We start from the raw sequence: 20,858 nt of genomic DNA on the forward strand, positions 1-20,858 counted from the left end.
GTGTGGTATAACAAGGTAGTCTAGTTTCATTTTTCTGCATGTATCTGTCCAGTTTTCCCAATACCACTTATTGAACAAACCATCTTTAGCCCATTGTATGTGCTTGTTTCCTCTCTAGAATATTAACTGATTATAAAGGTGTGGGTTTATTTCTGGGCTCTCTATTCTGTTCCATTATCTATGTGTCTGTTTTAGGCCAGTACTGTGCTGTTTTCATTACTATGGCCTTATGGTATAGTCTGATATTAGGTAGTGTGATTCCTCCAACTTTGTTCTTCTTTCTCAGGATTGCTGTTGCTATGTGGGGCCTTTCATGGTTCAATATAAATGTTTGAAATATTTGTTCTAGTTTTGTGAGTTATGTGCTTGGTATCTTGATAAGAATTGCATTGAGTCTATAGATTACTTGGGGTAATATGGACATTTTAATGATATTAATTCTTCCTATCCACAATCACGGTTATGTGCTTCCACTTATTTGTATCTTCTTCAATATCTTTCTTCAGTGTCTTATAATTTTATGAGTACAGGTTCTTTACATCCTTGATTACATTTATTCCAAGGTATTTCCCTCCAAAAATATTTGGCTAATGAAAAATTAACATGATGAGGTGAGAGAGGCTCAGTGATCCATCCTGAAAGAAAGAAAATAAATATGGGTCTCCATTTGGTTTAACTGATTATCTAATTTCAAGATAATGGAGTAAGCAAATACTGTGTCTGGAAAATTGAGATAAGGAAAACATTAAAGACTTGGATATCATGGAAGGAGAGTTAAGAGACATAAAGGATAAACTTAAAAGTTTCAAAATCCACCATTAAGAAGTTCATGGACCAGAAAATGAGACAACAGGCAATATTTGAAAAATTAATAGCTGAGAACTTTTATGTATTAAAAAATACATGAGTCCCTGTGAAAAGGCTTATGAAATATTAAGCAAGAGGAAAGTAATAATAAAAAACATATTATTAGACACATTGTAGGTATTTTTTAGAATTTAAGGATATAAAAAACTTAAAATCTGTGTGAGAGAAAAGGCAGATCACCCATAAAGCAATGAGTGTCAGAGGAAGATAATATAGCACATTTTCAAAGTGATAAAGAAAAATAACTTTGAATTTAGGATTGTATTTTACATCAAGATGTCATCCTAGTATGAATATTGGATACTTAGAAAGTTCACTACCTCTATAACTTCTCTGGCATAGTTACTAGAGTTTTACTCCAGGAAAAAGGACATGAATTCAGGATGAAATTAGGGTTGGGGGCATAAGATGGAAGAATCAATGGTTAGGAAAAATATTATGAAAGTATATTAAGTCTAAATAAGTATTGATCATAAAACAGGTATTTTTTAAATTTTATTAAATTTAATAAGGTGAAATTAGTTAATAAAATTGTATATGTTTCAGGTGCACAATTCTAAAATACAACATCTGTTAAATAGTATTTCTCTCACTATTTTTTCAGATAGATTACCAATTTCTTGCTTTCTCTTCTCCTTCTGGTATCCCTATCATGCAAATGTTGAACCTGTTGAAGTTGTCCCAGAGGATGTTTATACTATTCTCATATTTTGGATTATTTTTTTTCTTGTTGTTCTGATTGGTTGTTTTTTGGTTCCTTATGTTCCAAATCATTGATTTGATTCTCAGCTTCATGACTCTGTAGTTACTTCGTTATAAATTTATCTTTATTTCAATTAGTGTATCCCTCATTTCTGACTGGATATTTTCTTTTTATGGAGAAGTCTGTTTGCTTTATTTCCAAAATGTGGGGATACTGGTTATCATTGACTATAGAATCAGAGGATCCCAGAGGGCCCCAAGAGCTACTGGGGATCCATGTCAGTTTTCCAGGCTGGCTGGGGTCACTAGCTGAGTGTCATTGGGAGTGGCTCCTGTGCCTTCTGGGGTCCCTGCAGGCCCCCTCCCTGGAGTGTGGGGTCTGGGTTCTTCCTGAGCTAGTGCACAGCCAGAGCAGCATACACACTGGGCTCATCTGGGGGTTCCTCTGACAGGGAGGAAGGGGGTTCACTTGTCTCCTGTCTGAGGCCCAAGTGGTTCAGCTGGGCATAGGTTACATCCTGGGGGGCAGCAGATGCAGCAGCCTGAGGGTCCAGCTCCATGCCCTCCCCAGGCTCTGGGTCCTTCATGGCAGCATCCAACATCCTGCCTTTGCTCTGACGCTGCTGTTGGAGGAAGAGGAAGAAGAGGAGGAAGAGCAGCAGGATGAGAGCTACCAAGACCACAATCAGCCCATTCCAGTACCATTGGAGACCACTCTGTGGGCCTGACTCTGAATTGAGGAGGGGCTGATCCTCTGAGACTTCTGAGAACAGGAGCTCCAGGGGGTCACTGGGGTGAGACCACATCTGGGGGCCATAGCATCTGAATGTCCACCTGTGGCTGAGTGTCACAGGGCCCACAGGGAACAGGGCCTGGAACTGCCCACTGGGCTGTTGCTGTGAGTCCAGGGTCCAGGAGAGCCTGTCTTCTCCTTCCTTAGTCAGAATGAACCTGTCAAATCATAGTCCAGAGACACACTGGAGGGTCACATTCCCTCCTGAGGTCATGACAGGGCTGGGCAGGGCTGAGAGTCTAGGTTTGTGGCAGTAGACCCCTGTTACCACCAGCTCCAGGGGGTCATCGGGCTCTGTCCAGCCAGGATGGCTGAGGTATTTACAATAATATCTCCCTGCATAAAAGTCTTCCATGAAGAACTTGGCCTTGTCCCCGGGCTCCAGAGGTTTCTGTCTGTGCAAGAGTGTATCCATTTCTTCTCTATAGAGACAATACTCCTGGGCCTGCAGGGTCCCCTGACACCAGATGGTCGCAGAATTCTTCCAGGGGGTCACAGAGCCTGGCTCAGCCCAGATGGTGGGTCTGGGGGAGAGTCCCTGCCTGCACACTGGTTTTCTGGCCCAGACTCAGCCCAAGGCAGAGAAGAGCAGGGAGGATGGACATTGTGCTTTCTGTTCTGAGTGCTCCCGTTCTACAGGTGGATGAGACCCTGGGCCCTGGGCTCCAGAAGATGAAGACAGGGTGCACTGCAGTTACCTGGGGAGCACCTGGGGCTTATGGCTCTGGGGTCTGACTGGATATTTTTTATGCTGCTGAGGGTCCTCACTATTTTCCTTGAGCATCCTTATAACCAGTGTTTTAAACTCTACATCTGATTGATTCCTTATCTCCATTTTGTTTAGCTCTTTTTCTGGAGTTTTGATCTATGCTTTAATTTGGGCCATGTTTCTTTGTCTCCTCATTTTGGCAGCCTCCCTGTGTTTGTTTCTATGTATTAGGTAGAGCTGTTTTGACTCCATTTCTTGGCAGTGTGGCCTAAATTAGTAGGTGTCCTGTAGGCTCCAATAGCACAGTCTCCCCTATCACCCAAGGGTGTTGGGTACTCTAGGTGTGCCTTTTGTGTAAGCTAAGTACACTGTCCTCTTGTAGTTGAGCCTTGGTTGCTGTTGGTAGATCAATGGGAGGGATTTACCCAGGCCATTCAGCTTCAAGGACAGGCCATAACCACTGACCACCAACATCCGTTGTCTGTGGAAGATCAGCTATGCAGGGCCAGAGTGGTGGTGCTCTGACATGTTCTGTAGCTGTCCACTGGTGTGCTGGCCCTGGGGTTTCCCAGGTGGTGCAGGTCAAGGTCAGCCCCCACCTGTGTTTTGCCCGGAGACCACTCTGCCTGAGCTATAAAGCAATCAGAGATGGTTACTATTTCTGTTGGGCTTAGAGACTCACAGGCTAAGCCAAGCTGTGAATCTAATCAGGCTGCCAGTAGGGCTCACTGAAGCCAGCTGTTGCTTGTTTGATAGAATTTAGGAGCCAAGACCAGGCATTCATCTGTAAAAGCAGATTGGGTGGGCCTATAAATTGGGTGGGGCAGAGCCTCTGGGGATTTCCAAAGTGGGTCAAACAGTATTAGCCAGGTAGATGGAATCTCAGATATGGCACCAGCTTGTCAACTCTGTGGGGGGAAGATTTAGCAAAGGGACAATGGCCTCTGCTCATCTTGATGCCAGACACTTCACTTTCTCCCTGTATACCACTGGTACCTTTCGAGCTGCTACCCTGGTGCTGGAGCTCAGAGGGAGTGTGTCTGAGTAGGTGTGTCTATGGGTGGATTCTTTAAGGGGAACTGCTTGGAGCTCCACCAGTTTCTTTCACTGACTCAATCCACTCTGGGTTTTGCAGCCAGAATTTGTGGGGACTTACCTTCCTGGCACTGGAATCCTGGGCTGTGGTGCCTGGTGTGGGGCTGGGACTCCTTGCTCACGAGATACCAACTCCCGAATTTTTATCCATGTGAGTGTGGGTCCAGCTCATTCTGCAACTGCATCCCTCCTACCAGTCTGGATGGATATGGTTTCTTTAACTGTAGTTGTCAGACTTCCATTCAGGAAGATTTCTGATGTACCTTAATGATGATTGTTCTATATTTTAGTCGTAATTTTGATGAGGTTGTATAAAGGGCAAGCCATAGCAGCCGATGCCACCACCTTGACCAGAAGTCTGAACCTTCATGGTTGGTTTTGTATAGATTTGTCGATGAATTCTACCAGATTTTTAGCAGATAATTCTCATATTTTATAACTGTTTCAGAAAAATTTTAAGGGAAATTTAATTGCATAACACTGATATCAAAGCACCAAGGAGATGACACTAGAAATATCTATAAATCAATCTCCCTTATGAACATAAAAGCAACAGTTCTAAATAAAATATTGTCAAATCAATCCAGAAGTATATTATAATAAATGGCATAATATTATGACCAACTAATATTTAACCTAAGATTGCAGGGATGGTTCAGCATTGCTGTAATGGACTATGACAGATTAAAAGAGAATAGATGAACAGATACAGAGAAAAAATTCAAAAACATTAAATGTCCATTCATTTTTAAAAGAAAAAATGTTTAAAAGGGAACTACCTTAACTTGATGAAACTGTGTACTTCATACAGGAAGTGCAGGGCTGTACAGGAAATGTCATAGTTTGTAGTGCCACATCAGGAGCATTCTCATTCAAGTAAAAAAAATAAAGATACTCATAAACACCAATACTGTTTGTCCTTATACTGATGATCACAGCCAGTTGTACTAAGTCCGGAAGAGAAAAGAGGTGTAAGAATGGGACAAAAGATGTTGGTTATCCACAAACCATATGATTATCTACCCAGAAAGACTAAAATAATCAAATCACAAATTACCAGAACTTAAATACTTACAAGGTGGCCAGATATGGTTGCATACTTAAATAATTTGCTTTATTCTATACTAGCAATACAAAAATTAAACATATAACAGAAAAAATCTAGTTAACAATAGTAATAGCAGTAAAATTTACTATAGTAGTATATTAACTAATAAATAAATGCAGCAAAACATGTATAAGGCCTCTTTGCAGAATTTTGGATAAACATTATTAAATAATATAAAATGAATAATTAAATGGAGAGATATACTTAACTATTATTTAATGTGAGAACAGTGATTATAAACAGGTGATTCTACCAAATTTAATCTTTAAACTCAAATTAATCTCATTCAAAATTCCAATGATTTTTTTTACAATGAAACTAACAAGCTGATTATACAATTCATTTAGAAGAGTAAATTTATCAATATAGTGAAGATGTTTTTTTTAAAAAAAGAACAAAAATGGGTATATCTTCCTTACCAGTTCTTAAAACATTGTAAAGTTGTAATAATGAAAAAATGTGTTAGTGGCACAGAAATAGGTAGGATGTCCAGAAACAGACACATGGAAAGTTTGAAATGCTTCTTTTTGTCTTGCTGAAGGCTTTATAGTATTTCTGAGATTAAAAGATCTCAGTGTCAAAGAATAGTGGATGGAGTGTTATTATACATTTCTGAAGGTAATAAAGCTACTTTAAATTAATTCGTTCCTACACTCAGACTGGTACATATAGTGTTTGAAACTTTTTGTCCTTTTTTCAGATGTTAATTCTCATAGAAAACAATAAGAACATAACAGGCATTACACGTTAAAGGAAGATCTTCTCATTACTTACTCTCTCACTGAGAACCAAAGTAATATTGCTAAAATATCATTTTGATCATTTCAAATTGGTGGGGTTTTTTTCTTTTTGTTTTCCATAATGTCTCACATAACAGCAGAATATACCTCTGAAGACAGGAGGCAAAATAATGCCAGATCCATGAATTGTCTCTTTCTATGAGAATCAATGGGTAATTTTTTTTTTTTTTTTATCTTAGGGATTGCAGTTATGGGTCCTCCTGGTCCCCCTGGCTTTCCTGGAGAAAGAGGACAGAAAGGAGATGAAGGTCCACCTGGAATTTCCTTTCCTGGATCTCCTGGACTTGATGGAAAGCCTGGGGTTCCTGGCCTTCCAGGGCCTCCTGGACCTCCAGGTCCTCACATCCCTCCTAGTAAGCTATTCTTTTCTCCTAAATTATATTGTTGTATTTTGTTTTCATTTATAAGTGAATCTAACTGAAATTTGGCATCATTCTTTGTGTTTCTGGTATCTGAGATACTATGGCAGCTGCTACTTTGATTTTTGGTGATTCTTTGATGTTTAAATTTGCTTTTCAAATTCTTGCCAATATTTTCCTTTTGCTTATAGTTAGATTTATTACTGCAGAGAAGTAGCTGAAAAGAGATCTTTTTTTCTAGCCTGTCAGGCTTCTTTTTTATTTAGTTTTCTGGACATTTCACAATTAACTTGCTCTCCTTTTTTATTCTTATCTCAGGAGATGAGATATGTGAAGCAGGCCCCCCAGGCCCTCCAGGATCTCCAGGTGATAGAGGACTCCAAGGAGAACAAGGAATGAAAGGTTTGATCCCCATATTTTGTCCTTCGTTCTTTCATCCATTTTGAATTTATTCTTGTGTTTAGTGTAAGAAGGTGGTCTTTTTTTTTCATGTAGCTGTCCAATTTTCCCAACACCATTCATTCTTTCAGAGCATCTCAAAATCCCCTATATCCTCCACCTCAGCCACTCACTCCCATGGACACATCCAAGACCATCTGTTTTACAGTAGTGCACACTTCCATAACCTTGATTTCATGAGTTCCATTTTCTGACCACTGTCTCATTTTTTAAGCTCTACTAACTCTAATAAAGTGACTCCAACATTACTTCAACCTCAATGAGACCTACCAACTTTGACCATCTGTCAGTGTTTTGGCTTTTTTTTTTTTTTTCTTCACTCTTAACCGAGCTTAAACTCCATCATCAATCATTGGAATCAATACCATGCATAAACCTTTGACTCCTTTACCCTCCACTCACTTTGTTGTTCTTATTTACAACAAAAACATAGCATTGGTGGGTCCAAAATACCACCTCTTCTGAGCCTGCAGCTTCTCTTCTCTCTTTATACTTTTAACGTCTCCTCTTCCATTCTCATTTTAAGAATCTGAGTTTGTTTCCTCCTTCACTGACCAACTGAAGCAATAACAAGAAAACTTACACAGATAGCCACCACGACATTTACCCACCTACTTGCATCTGTACCCAATATTCTCTCTTCCTGCTTGTTATTGTTAATACTCCTACCCAAAGCCAATTCTTCTGTTTGTACAGTAGATTCCATTTCTTCTTGTTTTCCCAAGAATTTTGTTCCAGAAATCTTTGCATCTCTCACACCATCAATTTTTCACTTTTTTAGATAAATATTTTCTTTTTTATTTTAATTATTTATTTTTAGAGAGAGGGGAAGGGAGGGAGAAAGAGAGGGAGAGAAACATCAGTGTGTGGTTGCCTCTCACATGGCCCATACTGAGGACCTGGCCTGCAACCCAGGCATGTGCCCTGACTGGGAATTGAACTGGTGACCCTTTGGTTCACAGCCCATGCTCAATCCACTGAGCTACACCAGCCAGGGCAATTTTTCACTTTTATTGAATCATTCCTAGTACCATTCATATATGCTCTTTCACCAATCTAAAAAATACCTTATCATAATCCCACTTCCCCTGCCAAATAATGCTCTATTCTGCTCCCATTTAGAGCAAAACTCCTCAAGAAATTTCTACTCACTGTCTCTAGTTACTGTCCTCTAATTTTCTCTTTTATTTATTTATTTATTTATTTATTTATATTCAGTTACAATTGTCTGCATTTTCTCCCCTTCCCTCCACCCCACCCCAGCCAGTCCCACCTCCCTCCCCCACCTCCACCCTCCCCCTTGATTTTGTCCTTGTGTCCTTTATAGTAGCTCCTATAGACCCCTCTCCCCACTATCCCTTCCCCACTCCCTTGCGGCTATTGTTACAATGTTCTTAATTTCAATGTCTCTGGTTATATTTTGTTTGCTTTTTTCTTCTGTTGATTATGTTCCAGTTAAAGGTGAGATCATATGGTATTTGTCCCTCACTGCCTGACTTATTTCACTTAGCATAATGCTCTCCAGTTCCATCCATGCCATTGCAAAGGGTATAAGCTCATTAAACATACCCCAATCAGGATTTTACTCCCCTCCACCACCAATCCATGGATGCTGCTTTTGTCAAAGTCACCGACAGCCTATAACCTACTAATCCAAATGTCAACTCTCAGTCCTTTTTTACTTGATTTATTTTCATTCTTTAAAGACTTTTCTCACTTGGTTTTCAGTACATTGCATGTCCTGTTTTTCTTCATATCTACCTGGCATAATATATATTTATATAGCAAGTCCTCAATTCACATTGTCAATAGGATCTGTGACTTTTAAGTGAAACGATCTATAATGAAACCAATTTACCATAGGCTATTTCATATGAACAAGAGTTCATTTTCTATGGCATCTCATCAACATTATAATGAAATGATATTGAATGAATTGAAATTTTTTGAGGATCTGCTGTAAGTGCGTGTATATGTGTGTCTGTTTGAAGTATATAATTTATATCTCCTATATATCTACTATCTATTTCTGTATGTAATCGCCCATGTAACTACCATCTAAATCAAAATATAGAAATTTCCCAGGACTCTAGAAGACTGTCTTGTGCCCCCTAGTTAGCACTCTAAAAAATAACCATGATTTTACCCTCTATCATACATTAGTTTGCCTAATTTTGAACTTTGTATAATTGGAATTATACAGTATGTGCTCTTTTGTATCTTTTTTGGTCAATATTATATGTATGAGATATATTTATGTTTTTGTTAATAGTAGTTTTTTTCCCCCTGCTCTTTGGTATTTCGTTGTACAAATATATCTAAATATTCATTCTAATGTTAACAGATGTTTGGTTTGGGTCTGTTATGAATAAAGCTGCTATAGGCATTCTTGTACATTTTATAGGTTATAAGCATTCATTTCTGTTATATATATATATATATATATATATATATATATATATATATATACACACACACCTGGGAATAGAATTGCTGGGTTATAGGTAAGCATCAGTTTTGTTTATATAGATACCACTAAACCATTTTCCAAAGTGGTTTTAGGTCACAGTTCCCTGATGACTTATTGATGCTGAGCTTCTTTCCTTATAGTTTGTATATTCTCTTTGTAAAGTACCTTTATCCTATTTTTAATTGGGTTGTGATAGATATATATATATATCTCCATGTAAATATATATATATATATATATATATATATATATATATTTACACATACATACATCACAACTATCTTCTTCCATTCTGTGACTTGCTTTTGTACTCATGTCTTTTCTTGAATAGAAGCTATTAATTAGAAGAAATCCAATGATTAATGTCCTCTTTTATTGTTAGTAGTGTTTAATTCCTATTTAAGAATATCCGCTTACCCCAAGGATGACAAATATTTTGTTGGTTTTTTTCCCCAAGAACTCGTACCAGTTTGCTTTTGTGTTTTGATCTTTGGTGTTCTGATTTTTGTGTATAGTTGGAACCAGGGCTCAAAGTCCATGTTTTTCCCATATGTATATCCAATTGATTTAATACCATTGTACAAATGACCATTTACACTGAATTGTATCACTACTTTTGTTGTAAATCTTATGACAATACATTGTGTGAGTCTATTTTTTACCTCTGTATTTTGTTCCAGTGTTCTACTTTTTCTCCTTACATCAATGCCAAACTGTCCAAATTACTATAGCTTTATAGTAACTCTTGGCTTACTTGTATTTTCATATGCACTTTTAGAATTATCTACCCAACTTTTAAATTTAGAATATTTCAGAGTTTCATCTTTTTTTCTCTTCTGTTCTCTTCTAAACTCATTCATTAAGTTAAAATATTTTAAAATAATATCTACTTGCCAGTGACTTCCAAATTTATGTTTCCTGTCCAGATATAGACCTTTTACCCTAGATTAGTGTATCCAATTCTCTACTTAACATTTTGAACTTCACATCATTGTCTTTACTACCGCCTCCCTCATAATTTTCCCAGTAACATCTTTGTGATTTTACTTAAAAACAGGCCACTCTAGCCTTCTGGTTCTTTGGGCTAAAAACTTTAAAGGTATCCTTGATCTCCCTCTTATTTTTTAAATTTATTTTTAGACTGAGAGGGAGGGAGGGAGGGAGGAAGATGGGGAGAAAAACATCAATGTGTGGTTGCCTCTCGCACACCCCCTACTGAGGACATGGCCTGAAACTCAGGCATGTGCTCTCACTGGGAATTGAAGTAACAGCCCTTTGGTTCACAGGCTGGTGCTCAATCCACTGAGCCACACCAAGCAGGGTTCCCTGTTACTTTGTATTCTTTATGTTATCCATGAGAAATTCTCATTGATATTACTTTAAAATATGTTCCGAATCTGTTTCTCATCATCTTCACTGCTGTCACTGTAGAATGAGCTGTCATCTTTCCTATACCACTGCAGCAGTAGCTACTTAAATGGTGACCCTGTTTCCATTCCTTGCACTTATATTCTATTCTTAACATAGCAGACAGAATCATTCTTTTTATTTTTTACTATTTTTTAACATTATTAATTGTTGTTTATGTACAGTTGTCTGCCATTTCCCCACCCCTCCCCACAACAACAGCCATCCCCACCTCCCTCCCCTGTTTCCACCACCCTTGTTATTGTCCATGTGCCCTTTGTTCCTGTAAACCTGTCACGCTTTTCCCCCATTATCCTTTCCCCTCTCCTCTCTGGTCACTGTCAGCATGGTCTCAATTTCAATGTCTTTGGCTATACTTTTACTTGTTCGTTTTGTCAATTAGGTTCCTGTTAATGCTGAGATAATATGGTGTTTGTCTTTTACCTTCTGGCTTACTTCACTTAGAATAATGCTCTCCAGTTCCATCCATGCTGTCAGGAAGGGTAGGAGCTCCTTCTTTCTTTCTGCTGCATAGTATTCCATTGTGTAAATGTACCATAGTTTTTTGATCCACTCATTTACTGATGGGCACTTAGGTTGCTTCCAGTACTTGGCTATTGTAAATTGGGCTGCTATGAACATTGGGGTGCACAGGTTCTTTTGGATTGTGTTTCAGGGTTCTTAGGGTATAATCCCAGCAGTGGAATTGCCAGGTCAAAAGGCAATTCCATTTTTAGTTTTCTGAGGAAATTCCATACTGTTTTTCATACTTGTTGCTCCAGTCTGCAATCCCACCAACAATGCACTAGGGTTCCCTTTTCTCCACAAGCTCTCCAACACTTGTTGTTTGTTGCTTTGTTTGTGGTGGCCATTCTGGCCTGTATGAAGTGGTATCTCATTGTTGTTTTAATATTCATCTCTGTGATGGCTAGTGATGCTGAGCATGTTTTCATATGTCTCTCACCCTCTGTATGTCGTCCTTGGAGAACTGTCAGTTCAAGTCCTGGCCCATGTTTTAATTGGGTTGCTTGCCTTCTCAGAGTGGAGTCGAGTGAGTTCTTGGTGTATTTTGGAGAATAAACTCTTGTCTGAGGTATCATTGGCAAATACTATTGCCATGTGGTTGGTTCTCTTTTCATCTTAATGCTATTTTCTTTACCCATGAAGAAGCTTTAAAATTGGATGGAGTCCCATTTGTTTATTCTTTCCTTTATGTCCCTTGCTTTAGGAGACATATCAGTGAAAATATTGCTGCATGGAATATCGGGGATTTTCCTGCCTATGTTCTCCTCTAAGACTTTAATGGCGTCACAACTTATATTTAAATCTTTTATCCACCTTGAATTTATTTTTACGTATGGTGTAAGTTGGTGCTTGAGTTTCATCTTTTTCCATGTAGCTGTCCAGATATCCTAACACCATTTGTTGAAGAGGCTATTTTTACTCCACTTTATGCTTCCCCCTCTTTTGTCAAATATTAATTGACCATAGAGACTTCAGTTTATCTCTGGGCTCTTTGTCCAGTTCATTGGTCTGTGTGCTATTCTTATGCCAATACCAGGCTGATTACAGTGGCCTTGTAATACAGTTTGATATCAGGCATAGTGATCCCTCCTACATTGCTCTTTTTTCTGAAGTTGCTGCAGCTATTCGTAGTCATTTATGGTTCCATATAAATTTTTGCAGTGTTTGTTCTATATATGTGAAATATGCCATTGGTACTTTAATAAGGATTGCGTTGAATCTATAAATTGCTTTGGGTAGTACGGACATTTTGATGATGTTAATTCTTCTGATCCATTAATACAGTATATGTTTCCATTTGTTTGTGTCTTCCTTAATTTCTTTCTTCAGTGTTGTATAGTTTTCTGAGTACAGGTCTTTTACCTCCCTGGTTAGGTTTATTCCTAGGTAATTTATTTTTCTTATTGCTATTTCAAATGAGATTTTTTCCCTCATTTCTGCTTCTGATGTTTCATTGTTGTATACAAAAACGCCTTTGATTTCAGGATATTGACTTTGTATCCTGCTGTTTTGCCAAATTCATTTATTAGGTCAAGTAGTTTTTTGGTGGAGTCTATAGGATTTTCTATGTACACTATCATGTCACAGGCAAACGATGACTGTTTCGTTTCCCCCTTTCCAATTTGGAGGCCCTTTATTTCTTTTTCTTGTCTGATCTCTGTGGCTAGGACTTCCAATACTATGTTGAATACAGGTGGTAAAAGTGGACATGCTTGTCTTGTTCCTGATCTTAGTGGGAAAATTTTTAGTTTTTGCCCTTTGAGTATGATGTTGGCTTTAGGTCTCACCTATATGGCCTTTATTATGTTGAGGAATGCTCCCTCATTCCCACTTTGCTGACTGTTTTTATCACAAATGGCTCCTGTACCTTATCAAATGCTTTTTCACCATGTATTGATATGATCATGTGATTTTTGTCTTTGCTGTTGTTGATGTGATGTATTATGTCTATTGATTTGCAAATATTGTACCATCCTTGCATCTCTGGGATGAATCCCACTTGGTCATGTTGTATGATCTTTTTAATGTACTGTTCGATACTGTTTTGCCAATATTTTGTTGAGGATTTTACCGTCTATGTTCATCAGCAATATTGGCCTGTAGTTTTCTTTCTTTGTTGTGTCTTTATTGGGTTTTGGGATTAGGATGATGCTGGCTTCATGAAAAGAATTTGGGAGTCTTTCATATTATTGGAGGTTTTGGAATAGTCTTTGAAGGATAGGGGTTAGCTATTCCTTAAATTCTTTGTAGAAATCTCCTGTGAAACCATCTGGTCCAGGGCTTTTGGGTTTGGGGAGTTTTTTGATTATTGCTTCAATTTCATCAGCTGTTATTGGTCTGTTCAGGCTTTCTCCTTCTTCTTCCTTAAGATTTGGAAGATTATATTTTTCTAGAAATTTCTGTGTTTCACCTACATTTTCAAATTTCTTGGCATATAGTTCTGCATTGTAATGTCTTACACTCCTTTGTATTTCTGTGGTATCAGTAGTAATCTCTCCTATTTCATTTCTGATTGTGTTTATTTGAGTCCTCTCTCTTTTTTACTTCATGAGGCTGCATAAAGGCTTATTGATTTTGTTTATCTCTTTAAACATCCAGCTCCTGGATTTATTGATGCTTGGAATTGTGCTTTTAGTCTCTCTGTCATTTAATTCTGTTCTAATCTAAGTTGTTTCGTTCCTTCTACTTGCTCTGGGCTGTCCTTGTTGTTGTTCTTCAGGTTCTCCTAGGGGTAGGGTTAGTGTGTTTTTTTGAAATATTTCTATTTTTTTAGATAGGCCTGTATCTCTATGAACTTCCCTCTCAGGACTGCCTTCACTGTGTCCCATAAGTTTTGGGTGGTTGTGAGTTCATTTTCATTTGTTTCCAGAAAATTTTGATTTCTTCCCTAATCTCATTCTTCACCCATTCATTGTTTAATAACATGGTATACAATCTCCATGAGTTAGAGTGTTTTTGAGATTTTTCCTTTGGGTTGGTTTCTAGTTAGAGTCCATTATGGTCAGAAAAAAACCCTTGAGGTGGGAAGATGGCAGCGAGATAGGTGGGAGCTGAGTCCACTTCCCCCTGCACATGGGTGAAACACCTAGCCGATCTATGGAGGAACAAAGCGAACAGCCAACAGTACCCCATCATTTATAAAGATAGGAGACCAAAAAGTATAGAGGACACTGAGAAAACAGAAGGTAAGGGGATTGCTTCAGGAAAAAAGTTCCCTGGGACCAGCACGGGGATCAGGGCGACTACAGCCACAGGCCCGCACCTGCTGGTCCTGCCCCAGGGCTCCTGGGAAAGAGCCAGGTTAATAGCTCCCTCTCCTACCAAACAGGGTTTGAGCAGCACCAAGAGAAGCCTGGTTGCTTGAAGTAGCAGGGAGGGGAATAAGGATGAAGTGGTAAACTCACAGAGACTGTGCAGCGGCTTAGGGGAGTTGAGAGTTGGGCTGTGTCCGGCCCTGACCCAGACATCCCCGGTCTAGCTGCAGGGCTAGGCTGTATGAGAGAACAGCCCCTTGCCTATATGGAGAGGCAGGGTTGAGCAGGAAGATTTTCTAAAAAAGAAAAAGTGGGGAAAAAAAAAAAGAGAGAGAGATACTCGTGGGCAGTTTGGGGAATATTCCTGCAGCAGCAGCTCCAGCCTCTTCTCCACCTGGCCGCTCAGCACTCCTGTGGGGGTGTGGGGGGCATGGAGCCCAAATCCAAAGCACCGGGTAGAGTGTGCACATAGGAGGGCGTCCGGGCACAAATCTGAGGCATCTGGGAGAGTGCACACCTCCAGGAGACCTGAGACCACATCTGAGACACCGGTAAAAGTGCACCCATACCCCAAGGAGCGTGCCTGCCTGAACCTGTGGAACCAGGAGATGCTGGAGAGCTGGGCTGCAGGCTGGCCGAGTGCTGGTTGGGAATGGAGAACAGCTAAACTGAGCCCCCTGAATCTGCTGTAGCCAAATAGGCTAGCAAAACTGGCTTGGCCATTTTCAAGGCAGCAGGAGTCTTTTATTTATTTTTTTTAAGTAACTCTTTATTATTATTATTGTGTTTATTTTGTTTTCTTTTAACACCTTCTTCCTCTCTTTCCTTCTTTCTTGTTCTATTCCTTCTCTCTTTCCCTTTATATCTCTTCTTCCTTCCTTCTTATTTTTTTTAATTCCCACAAGTGAGAAAATAAAACCTGAACTGTGAAAAGACTAGAGTTGGACTTAAAGAGGGGGCATCCCAACAGCTGAGACTGTGCAACAATTTTCACTTTGCTACTCCAGAGAACATGGAAGTTATTGTATATTTGTATTATAAATTTTTTATTATTCTTACATCACTCATTTTATTAGTATTTTTCTATCTCTTCTTTCTGTTTAGCCTTCTTTGCTTGACTGGTTAATTTGCATTGTTTGACTGGTTTCCCCTTGTTCTCTCTTTCACAGTGTATTGTTAATTAACTGCCTTTCACTTCACTTGTGTTCCATTAGCACACTACTCTAGGACCTATACTCCCTACTCTAGTTATCCAGATCACATAGATTCTGTCATATGATTGTTACTCCATTACTATTGTAAATACTTGCTGTTCCATACATCTGTAAATACTACACAGAATCCCTCCCAGATCTGACAACTTCATTGTTTCCTGAACTTTATTACTTGTGTGGCAAACTCTGTTCTCTCACATATTACACCTATTTTTACCCTTTACTCTCATTCTACCTCATAATCTGACTTCCCACAAGATCACAGCTTTCTAGATCCAACTCACAATCTCCCCCCACACACACACACACAACAAGAGTCTTATCTTCTTTCCACCCTTTCTACAAAGTGGCTAGGTGAGTGAATTATCATGGTTAACACTATACATATCCAAAGGAGCTCCTATCTCTTCCCTATGGGCTGGTACTTTAAATGTCATAGAATACATTCTTGCTGTCTTAAACCATTTTGCCTTCCCCCTCCAAACTATCACAAAAAAGAGTAGGTAGAACCTGTGAACACCAGGATACCTCCGGAAAGAGGAAACCCACCAAGAAAGGAACCACCAACAGCTAAGAACAGAAGAAGATAAAGGAGGAAGTGGAACTCACAGTAACTCAACCCAGGACCTATCTGAAAATACAAGTAAATAGTGAAGAAATTATTCAGAACAAACAACTGAACAAGAGCGAGAGAAGTGCCTCCAAATCTTGTACACGTGGAAAAACCAGCTCCAACACAACCTGCCCACACCTGCACAACAGAAGACAAGAGGTGGGGGACAGACTGACACCCAGTTAACCAGCTGGTGGGAAGGACCCACCAAAGACAGACCCAACAACAACCAAAAAACAAAGACATACACAGAGACAACATACACCAAAGCCCAAGATCAGTAAACTGAGAAGATCAAGGAGACTGTACCACTGAATCTCACAGGTATTCTACCTCAGAAGTTAACACCATAAATCCGGGAGGGGGGGCAGACCAGAGCAACTTAAGAGGCAGAGGCTAACAGGAAGAGTCTCAAAAACAGTGGGAAGACAAAAAAACAACCCCCAAATGAAAGGAAAGGAGAAAGTCTCAGAAACAATGCTAAATGAAAAAGAGGCAGTCAACTATCAGATATTGAGTTCAAAGCACTGCTTTTAAAGAAGCTTACTGAACATACAGAAAATTACCAAAACCTACAGGAAAACTACAGTGAACTCACTGCGAACAATATCAACATGAAAAAGGAAATAGAAACTATCAACAAGGGCCAAGAGAAAGTGAAGAATACAATTTCTGAACTGAAGAACACAGTGAAAGGAATTTAAAGCAGGCTAGATGACCACAGGACCGGATCGGTGAACTGTAGGACAACATAGAAAAAAACACCAAGAATGAGCAAGAAAAGGAAAAGAGGTTCAGAAAGAAGCAAGAGGGGTTAAGCGAAATGCAGGACAACCTGAAACCTAATAATATCCCTAAACTAAGAATACCAGGAGGAGAAGATGAGCAAGGGATAGAAAACCTACTTGAAAAAGTAATGATGTAAAATTTACCTAATTTAATGAGACGAAAAGTCACACAAATTCAGGAAACACACAGAACCCCAATCAAGAGGAACCCAAAGAGGCCCACTTCAGACACATCATAATTAAAGTGGCAAAATTCCAAGACAAAGAGAGAATCTTAAAGGCAGCAAGGGAGAAACAGGAAGTAACATACAAGGGAGCCCCAATAAGGCTAGCAGCTGACTTCTCAATGGAAATGCTCCAAAATAGAAAAGAATGGCAAAAAAATATTCCAACTAATGAGAACCAGAGGCCTGCAACCAAGACTAACTTATCCAGCAAGGCTATCAATCAAGATAGAAGGCCAAATAAGGAGCTTCGCAGACAAAACAAGTCTAAAGAATACAACTCCACCAAACCAGCTCTACAAGAGATGCTAACTGTACTGCTATAAGGAAAGGAAGGAAGTGGGGGCGAGAGACAGAGGGAGGAACACAGGTACAAAAAATGCCAATGAATAAGTACCTATCAATAATAACCTTAAATGTAAATGGATTAAATGCTTCAGTCAAAAGACATAGAATAACAGAATGGATAAGAGAGCATGACCCTCACATATGCAGCCTACAAGAGACCCATCTCAGAGCAAAAGACCTACACAGACTGAAAATGAAGGGTTGGAGAAAAATTTTCCAAGCCAATGGATAGGGAAAAAGGAAAGCCAGGGTAGAAATACTTCAAAATGAGGGCCATAAAGATAGACGCTGGAGGTCACTTCATAATACTCAAGGGAAGAATCCACCAAGAAGACATAAACATTGTAAATACATATGCACCCAACATAAGAGCACCCAAATACATAAAGAAAACCTTGGAGGACTTCAAGAAATATATTGACAGCAACAGAATTATAGTAGGGGATTTTAACACCTCACTGTCAAAGATGGACAGATCTTTCAAACAAAATGTCAACAAAGATATGGTGGCATTGAACGATGCCCTAGATGAAATGGTCTTAACTGACATATATAGAGCCTCTCATCCCAAAGAAGCAAAATACACATTCTTTTCAAATGCACATGGAATATTTTCAAAGATAGACCACATGATAGAACACAAAACAGTCCTCAACAAGTTCGGGAAATTTGAAATCATACCAAGCATTTTCTCTGAACACAAGGGACTGAAAGTAGAAACAAACATAAAGGAAAAAAACCCAAAACACTCAAAATCATGGAGAGTTAATTGCATGCTATTAAACAATGAATGGGTCAAGAATGATATTAAGGAAGAAATCAAAAAGTTTCTGGAAAGAAAAGAAAATGAACTCACAGCAGTTCTAAACCTATGGGACACAGCAAAGGCAGTCCAGACAGGGAAGTTCATAGTGATACAGGCATACCTAAAAGAATAGAAACATTTCTAATAAACAACCTAACCCTACACCTACAAGAACTCAAGGAACAAAAACAAAGACTACCCAGAGTAAACACAAGGAAGGAAATATCCAATATCACAGGAGAATTAAATGACCTACAGTCTAAAAGCACAATTGTAAGGATCAATGAATCCCGGAGCAGTTTCTCTGAAAAGATAAAATCAACAACCCTTTAAGCAGGTTTGTCAAGAAAAAAAAGAGAGGATCCAAATAAATACAATCAGAAATGAAAGAGGAGACACTACAACTCATACCACTGAAATACAAAGGATTGTAAGAAAGTACTATGAAGAATATATGCCAAGAAATGTGAAACCCTAGGTAAAACGGACAAATTTCTGGAAAAATATAACCTTCCAAAACTCAATGAAGAAGAAGCAGAAAACGTAAACACACCAATAGCACCTGATGAAATTGAAACAGGAATCAAAAAGCTTCCAACACTCAAAAGCCCTGGACCAGATGGTTTCACAGGAGAATTCTACACAGCATTTAATGGAGAGCTAACCCCCATCCTCCACAGATTATTTTTAAAAAATGAAGAAGATGGAAGAGTCCCACCTCTTTTCATGAAGCCAACATCATCCTAATCCCAAAACCCAATAAAGACACAACAAAGAAAGAAAACTTCAGGGCAATATTGCTGATGAACATAGATGCTAAAATCCTCAACAAAATATTGGCAAACCGCATCCAGCAGTACATTAATAAGATCATACAACATGACCAAGTGGGATTCATCCCAGGGATGCAAGGATGGTACAATATTCGCAAATCAATAAACATAATACATCACTTCAATAACTGCAAAGACAAAAATCACATGATCATATCAATAGATGCAGAAAAAGCATTTGACAAGGTACAGGACTCATTTATGATAAAAACACTCAGCAAAGTGGGAATACAGGAAGCATTCCTCAACATAATGAAAGCCATATATGAGATACCTACAGTCAACATCATACTCAATGGACAAAAACTTAGAAGTTTCCCACTAAGATCAGTAACAAGTCAAGAATGCCCTCTCTCACCACTCCTATTCGACATAGTATTGGAAGTCCTAGCCACAGCAATCAGACAAGAAAAAGAAACAAAAGGCATCCAAATTGGAAAGGAGGAAAGGAAACAGTCATTGTTTGCCTCTGACATGATAATGTACATAGAAAATCCTATAGACTTCACCAAAAAACTACTTGACCTAATAAATGGATTTGGCAAAACAGCTGGAGGCAAAGTCAATATTCAGAAATCAAAGGCATTCCTGTATACCAACGATGAAACATCAGAAACAGAAATCAGGGGAAAAACTCCCATTTGAAATAGCCATAAGAAAAATAAAGTACCTAGGAATAAACCTAACCAAGGAGGTGAAAGACCTGTACTCAGAAAACTGAACAACAATGGAGAAAGAAAGTAAGGAAGACACAAACAAATGGAAGCATGTACCATGCTCATGGATTGGAAGAATTAACATCATGAAAATGGCCATACTACCCAAAGCAATTTATAAATTCAATGCAATCCCTATTAGAGTACCCATGACACATTTCACAGATATAGAACAAACATTTCAGAAATTCATATGGAACCATAAACGACCCCAAATAGCTGCAGCGATTTTGACAAAAAAAGAACAAAGCAAGAGTGATCACAATACATGATGTCAAACAGTGCTACCAGGCCACTGTAATCAAAACAGCCTGATACTGGCATGAAAACAGCCACATAGAGCAATGGAACAGAACAGAGAGCCCAGAAAGAAACCCAAGTCTCTATGGTCAATTAATATTTGACAAAGGTGGCAGGAGCATAAAATAGAGCAAAAATAGCCTCTTCAACAAATGGTGCTGGGAGATTTGGACAGCTACGTGCAAAAAAATGAAACTCAATCACCAACTTACTCCATGCACAAAAATAAATTCAAGGTGATTAAAAGACTTAAATAAAAGTTGTAACACTATAAAAGTTCTAGAGGAAAACATTAGCAGGAAAATCTCAGACATTCCACAGAGCAACATCCTCACATACATGTACCCTAAAGCAAGGGACATAAAGGAAAGAATAAACAAACGGGACCTCATCAAAATAAAAAGCATCTGCATGGCTAAAGAAAACAGCATTAAAATACAAAGAGAACCAACAGCATTTGAAAACATAA

At 38.8% G+C, this 20,858-nt stretch overlaps 1 protein-coding gene and 1 pseudogene across 2 annotated transcripts in view; one reads left to right on the plus strand and one right to left on the minus strand.

Moving 5' to 3' along the window:
- COL4A5 (collagen type IV alpha 5 chain) overlaps window positions 1–20,858 on the plus strand; it is a 324,804-nt gene that overhangs the window by 202,609 nt on the left and 101,337 nt on the right. For both annotated transcript variants that reach the window (XM_024551615.3, XM_053917134.1), the window contains 2 exons: window positions 6,254–6,427; window positions 6,752–6,835. In XM_024551615.3, the coding sequence (XP_024407383.2) occupies window positions 6,254–6,427; window positions 6,752–6,835 (258 nt within the window). The remainder of the gene's footprint in view (window positions 1–6,253; window positions 6,428–6,751; window positions 6,836–20,858) is intronic.
- Window positions 1,965–2,967, minus strand: LOC112296852 (leukocyte immunoglobulin-like receptor subfamily A member 5; annotated as a pseudogene).

The sequence above is a fragment of the Desmodus rotundus genome, chromosome X (genome assembly GCF_022682495.2).
Source record: "Desmodus rotundus isolate HL8 chromosome X, HLdesRot8A.1, whole genome shotgun sequence".
Classification (NCBI taxonomy): Eukaryota; Metazoa; Chordata; class Mammalia; order Chiroptera; family Phyllostomidae; genus Desmodus; species Desmodus rotundus.